The following is a 6,792-nucleotide window of genomic DNA, read 5'->3' as shown; positions in this document are numbered from 1 at the left end:
ATGCACACTTACCAGACTTGGGCTTGTCTTCAAGATGGGGATGGCTTTGTTGGTGCCGACTTGAATATAAGACTCAGAAACTTTCTTTCGGTTCTTTCCATGAACCATGTGGACCTAGTCCAAGGCCTTTGGCTCACATCAGCCTGGGGAAGTCTTCTCTGAGCTTGCTCAGATTTTCAGAATCTAAACTGCTTCCTGCTGGGCCGCAGTTCAGCTCCGTCACTCCTCTGGGAAGTTTAGCGCCCCCGCCTCCCCTGGCCTGGAGTCCAGTGCAGTTGACATGGCAGCCACCTCCTGGCTGTATCATCTTGATTAGTCATTTCACCTTGGCTCCATCTCCCTTCTGGTAACTTTCCACCCACACGATCACCTCCCATCCTTCCTGGGTCCGGTGGACCTGGGAGCGAATGTTCACTCGTTCCTTTACTAACACTGTAGCCTCTGGAACGAGCACGCACTTCCTAAGCTCAGCAGTGCTGCTCACACGGTGAAGGGTGAAGGAAAATGTTTTCATCTCCTAAGGGGTTTAGGATATCTCCCTGATGCAGCCTCTGCGACCTCCGGTGGTCAACGGCGTCAAATTTTGCACATAAATAAATGAAATAAGATAGGGACTGGGAAAAAAAAAGTAAGATAAGGACTGAAAGGTGCCATTGGATTTCGTAATTAAGGGGCCACTGGTTACCTCAGTAAGCAGAATTTTCAGAGGAGGGAATGGGAAGTAAATGGAGACCAGGTTGGGGTGTAGAAAGGAGGGAGATGGGACAGTTGAACCAGGAGAGATCTTGTAACAGCATGGCACCTGCAGAGGTCTCTGAAGAAGGCTTGACAGGCAGAGATGGGCACGAGGGACTGAGTGGCGAGGTCATTCTGGGCGAAGGGGTGGCACGAGCAGGAAGTCAGGAGGCGTGTCCAGTTTATCTGCTTTTGCCTAATGTTGGTGACGGGGCCGACACTGCAACAGTCACCTCTGTGGAATCTTCCAGCTTTGGATTTTTGTGGTTTATTGTCTGGTGGCGGCTCGGGTCAGCAGTGCTTGAGCCTCGGGGGCTGGTGGTGTGGAGGTTTGCCCAGACAGCCTCAGGAAGTCATCAGGAGTCCTGGCTCAGCTCCTTCCAGGGAGAGGAAGCAGCAGGGCCAAGTCCGAGTGAGTTTAATCCTGCCTTCAGAACCTGTTTCCTGGCGAGGACATGATGTCTGCTCTGAGGGCGTGGTTCTCAGAGTGTGAAGTCCAGACGGCAGCACCTGGAAAGGCCAAATTCTCAGGCCCACTGCAGACCTCTGAAACTCTGGGAGTGGGGCTCCAGTTTTGCATTTCTAACAAATTCTCAGGCGATGCTGCTAGTCCAGGGACCACACTTTGAAAAGCACTGGCTGAGAGAGGTAGAAGTTCTTCTTGCTTGACTTACAGGTGAGCATTGCTGCCAGCAGGCCCAGACTGCTTTGAGTTTCCACAAAGCAGTGGTCAGGTCTTACTGGGGCAGCTGCACCCCGACTCAGGTTCTCCCTTGGAGAGGATGAGTGCTGCCCCTGAAGACAGAGTAATGAGGCCTCAGGACTGGCCTAGGGCAGAGCTCCTCAGGGTCATGGCAGCGTCTTGGCAAACTGGTTGGGGGCTAGGACGTACTCTGTCTCTTTGTGACCTTGGGCAGGTACCCAGTGTCTCATACCCTCAGTGTCCCCATTTGTGAAGTAGAGTTACATCTACCTCAGCGGCTTTGAGGACTGATGAGTCACTGCATTGGGTACCCAGCACATAGCAGGACCACACAGTAGATACATGGTAGGATTTAGTGGCCCTCCCCTCTCCCTTCTCGTGGCAGCATTGTCTTCAGTTGCCTGCCGGGTCTTTTGCCACCTCACACACGACAGGCCCCAGGCATGTTTCCCAGCAAGGAGATCACATTGGCCTCAGGGATTTTATTGAGTACTAAATGTCTCACCACAGAAAATTGGTGCCACCTCTCTTCTCTTCAATTCATCTTCCCTCCCTAGATAGTCACCAGTTAATCCCAAGCGCAGCTTTCACCCCACCAGAGACTCCCCTCACAGGTAGAATGTCTCCCGGTTGCTGGTGGGAGCACGTCTGCTCCTGCAGACCACCGCTCTGGGCACACTCCTTCCTGACTCTGGCAGTCTCTGCAGCCCTGCCAGCCTGCCGAGCAGTCCCTCACAGGATAAATTTGACAAGCCGTCTAGACAGTACGTGATCCTCTATGCGTTTCACTCCAAGGGACAGCAGAGTGATGTCACACCCCTCATGTTGGTGTGCAGCACCAGGCAGCCAGGAGGAGTCACAGGACAGGGAAGAGATTCTTCAGCCGATGCCTGTGTTCTTTGTCAGGTGATATCCCCACTGCAGTGAAGAGTGTGACAAGATGTTGAGTGGAGCAGGTCCAGATAAACGCCACAGGCTTCGTGTGGGAAGAAAAGCACCAGCCCTGCAGTGGGGCTTGTCTCTTACCTCGGGGGAGGGCCTTGGCAAGCTCTTGTCACCAGGCCCACCAGATCAGCCATTCACTCTGAACTGGAGCCTAAATTTGATTGCTTCAGAGTCTCTCTTCTTACAAACAAAAACAGCCCTCCCCACCAACCCCCTGCTCTGGCCTCCTTCTTTTCACGCAGCCCTGCTTCTGCCCTCGCCGTCTCCACTTTCTCATGGTTCACTGACACCTAGCCTCTGTCCCCACCCTTGTCCGACTCTCTCGTCTGGGACACCGGGGACCCCTGAATCTCTAAGTGCCAGGCGTCCATCTCAGTCCCTACCTCTCTAGAGTTCTCTGATGCATCTGGCACAGCTGACTGACCGCCCCTTCTGGAAAAGCTGTCCTTGTCTCCTGGATGTCCTCCAACCCTCTGTTTGTCCTCCGTCTCCTCCACGCGCCTGTCCTTCCCCTCTCACCCCTTAAGACGCTGACCGCAGGGCCCCGGTCTTCGTCACTGCTCTTCGCACTCAGGGCGATTTCCTCTGAATTGTATCTCCTCCCAGCCTCAGTCTGCGCTTCTGTGCTCAGGAGCCCAAACTGAGGCCTGGCCCAGACCTCACCCCTGCTCCTGACCTTTTGTCCAGCTCCCCACTCAACATTCCACTTGGATGTCCTGCAGGCATCCCAAACCCAGCAAGTTCAAAACCGAGCTGATGAGCTTTCCCCAAACCTCTCTTCTGCCCGTGCTCCCCACCCCTGAGAAGTGTCCATGTTATAGAAAATTAGAGGAGCAGATGAGAAATTGGACATAGAGAAAAAAGAAAACAAAATGTCCACAGGCCCAGTATGCAGAAGCAACTTTGGCTGTTTGGGTGTCCTGCCTCTCGGCCCTCTTTCAGTGGTTTTAACGTTCCAATTTTCCCCCTTACCATTTTAGCACGAGAGTACCGCTGTGTTGTTACTAGCACTGTGTAACTTATTTTAAAACTGTTTGGAACAGGTAACACGTTTCAACAGAGCGAAAGGGAATATGGTAAAAAGCGAGCCTCCGTCCACCCTGACCCCCAAGTCACCCAGTTCCCTCCCCAAGGCAACGGCCATCACCGGCCATTTGCAGATCCTTCTCGTGATACTGCGCGCCCACGCGAGAGCACACCCAGTGCCACCCCTGCCCTTTGCTGTGCACCTAACAGCACCCCGTTCTCCACCTTCCCTTTTGCATTTAACGGCGATCTTGGAAATCATCCCCAAAGCCCAGAGAGCGCCCTCATTCTTGCCTCCATACTTCAGCACGCCCCTTGACCATCCCACAGGTCATCGAACTCGCCCTCCCCGGGGAGACCTTTACCGTGTTGCCAGTCCTCCCTGTTGTAAGTCAGCCCGCCGTGAAGCAGCACGGGCCGCGGCCCTGGCCTGGAGACTAGCAATGGATGTGAGAAAAGTTTCGAAGGAAGAATTACTGAGGCTTGGAGTGAGCGAAGAGAAGCGATAAGCCTGGGACCAGGGAATGGAGGGACAGGAGGAAACACGAGTTGCAGGTCCACGAGTAGTCCACTTCTGAGCTCGTTGGCAGTGAGTGGAAGTAGAGCACTAGAGAGATGAGGGACCCCTAATTCAGGCCCAAAGCACAGGAGGGAGGTTAAGGCTAGAGTCAGGGGTCAGGGAGTGAGCTCATGGCAGAGGTCAGACACTGTGCAAGGAGCCAGGCCCCGAGCCAGCTTCTTTAACCTTCACAGCCCTGATGGGTAGGCATCCTGTCCTCATTCTACAGGTGATAGAAAGTGGAGGACTCAGGTCCTGCCTCTCTACCACAGCACAGGCTTCACCTTTGGTGAGGGAAGGGGGGAAGATTGCCGAGTGAATGGTCAGTATTTACAGGGGCCGGAACTCCAAAGAGGGCCCATGTGTGATTTCATGCACTGAGTTCAGAGCTGCTTCCCTGACCCTGTCCGGCCTCCGAGTGGCAAGGCCTCAGATGGAACGGGCTGTCCGGAGGCTTGGAGGCCCTGCCCGGTCCCCTGCACCTGCCTGCCTCTGACCCGGGCCCCTGCTCTTTCCTGGCAGGTTCTGCCCATTATTGTTTTCTTCAGCTGCGTCATGTCAGTTCTCTACTACGTGGGCCTCATGCAGTGGGTGATCCTGAAGGTGAGTTCCCAGTGCCATGGCTTGTGCTCTCCCAGCCACCTGCTCACAGGGCTCATTCTCTCCCAGAGTGCCATGCTCCCAGCCGAAATCTTCTCCCAGTCCCCTGCTCTGAGAGCTTGGACCTTTCCAGAATCCCCTGATCCCAGGGTCTATACCCTGTCAAACCTACTGCCAACCAAACATCCTTTCACAGAGTCTCTTGTCATGATACACTAAGTGGCACGAAAATCCAAGGAGGTCTTCATGGGAGGGAAGTTTGCAGAACTGAGGCTGCATTGAGAAGAAATGTTAAGGGAAAGAAAGATTTATACTTAAAGTTCTGAGACTGGAGCAGTGAGCCGCATTGGCCAGACTTAGCTGTTGTAAATGCTTATCTTCTGTACAACCTGCTGTACAAAACCAGGACACAAGAGATAGCATCGGTCCTGGCAAAAGATTCTAAGCTTTTAGCTGATTGAACTCAGAATAACCCGGTACCATCAGGTGGCTACCAGAAATGCAGAAACCACCTGTGGTGAGGTGAGAGCTCAGTGTCTGGCAGGAGGAAGGCAGTGATCCTCAGATCTGGAGAATGTGATCAACCAGGGAGCTGTGATAAACTGAATTGTTGGTGGGAGAGTGGAAGGGCCAGACAGCATCCGTAGAATGGCTGAAGGAAGTAGGAATGATGGGACTGGGAAAGAGAAGGCCGGGGCAGAGGAGGGGGAAGGGCAGCCTGAGAGGTGCCCGCAGAGGAGAAGGTCCAGGGAAGCAGATTTCATCTTGATCGAAAGGAGGAACTTTCTAATTCATGTTTCCCACAGCCTTTTTCACAAAACTCTAGTTCTGTATCAGGTTAATAAATGCTACAAGGTAAAGGGATCCCACGGTCAGTTGATTTTGTGAAGCTAACAAATTTAAACGAGCTTCGTGCAGGACTTCTCTGAGCCTTTACTAAACAGTATGTACTGGTTATCTCCAAGGTGTGTGTGTACAGTGCCTCTCAGATACATTTGACCAGGGAACCCATTTTTTGTGGATGGTAGGCCCCACTGACGGAGGTTTGGAAGAAGATGAATGGACCTTTTGGGGAAATCTATGTGGGGGGTTCTACCTAGGTTGGGATTTGGAAGGAAGATTTGTAAGGTAATTCTATCCCTGATTCTCTCTGCCTCTGAGGCTTGCTGATGCCAGCCCACAAAAAGCACCCTGCTTCCTTCTAGATTGCCTGGCTGATGCAGGTAACCATGGGCACCACGGCCACTGAAACCCTGAGCGTGGCTGGAAACATCTTTGTAAGCCAGGTGGGTCCTGTGGCCTTCCCAGGGAAGGCAGGGCTCTGGTTCGCTGGAGCTCTGATTCAGTCACGTGCACCTTCTCCCAGGGTCATCAAAGGCGGCTGCCCCACGAATGCATGTCTGGGGGTCCATTTTGCCTGGGTCATGCCAGGGAGGATGGTATCTGTCTGGCACCTTCTACCATTCTAGGTCTAGGCTGTCTTCATCAGCTTAGAGACTGACAAATCCTACAGTTGGAGTCCCACGTTCTCCTTTTGTAAAAGAGGAAAGCAAGGCTCAGGAGTGGGAATGACTTGCCAAGATCCCACAGGATAAGCCAGGACTTAGAATCCAGGTTTCCTCTTTCTGACCAGGATTCTTTGCACTACCTAATTTTGTCTTTTTCCTCCTCCCTCTTTTTGAAAAGGTATTTTCCAAAGTAAATATGACTCTGAAGGCACTATAAGTCCCCTGTCCCTTTCAGAAGGCCTGACCCTCCTGAGAGTGAGCCTCTTCAGACTGTTCCTGGAACCTGGCCCATCTGCCCAACATTTGAGTCACCAAAAGACATATTTGCCTTTCCTTCTGGCAACCCCCAGGCTTCATTAAGAGCTTAGGCCTGGAGTTACATCTGCTTCTGGCCCTTTGTGTGAACAGAGATCATTCTTCGAACCTCTCTGATCCTGTTCGCTCTCCTGGAAAATAGGGATGATCTCTTCTTTCTCAGAAGGTTGTGAGTAATGAATGTGGGGTGCTTAGTGGGGTGCCTGGACATGGTAGGCACTTGATACGGAGGAGCATTATCAGGCCAAGGGGAAGGGCTGGGGGTCCTTGCACAGAGCCCAGCCAATGCTGAGGTTCAGAGAGGCTCAGCCAAGCACAAGCCACAGTCCTTACCCCACCTGCTGTCTCTTCTCCTGAGATCTCAGCACTCACTGTGACCTGCTCACCGCTGGGGAGGAGAC

The 6,792-nt window shown here is 52.9% G+C and overlaps 1 protein-coding gene across 1 annotated transcript in view; it reads left to right on the top strand.

Moving 5' to 3' along the window:
- Positions 1 to 6,792, top strand: part of SLC28A1 (solute carrier family 28 member 1) — a 27,353-nt gene that overhangs the window by 8,383 nt on the left and 12,178 nt on the right. The window contains exons 7-9 of the mRNA XM_023520984.1: positions 965 to 1,147; positions 4,491 to 4,571; positions 5,774 to 6,013. Coding sequence (XP_023376752.1) covers positions 965 to 1,147; positions 4,491 to 4,571; positions 5,774 to 6,013 — 504 coding nt within the window. The remainder of the gene's footprint in view (positions 1 to 964; positions 1,148 to 4,490; positions 4,572 to 5,773; positions 6,014 to 6,792) is intronic.

This window comes from Pteropus vampyrus, unplaced genomic scaffold, assembly GCF_000151845.1.
Source record: "Pteropus vampyrus isolate Shadow unplaced genomic scaffold, Pvam_2.0 Scaffold286, whole genome shotgun sequence".
Taxonomy (NCBI): Eukaryota; Metazoa; Chordata; class Mammalia; order Chiroptera; family Pteropodidae; genus Pteropus; species Pteropus vampyrus.
This window is presented reverse-complemented; position numbering and strand designations above follow the sequence as displayed.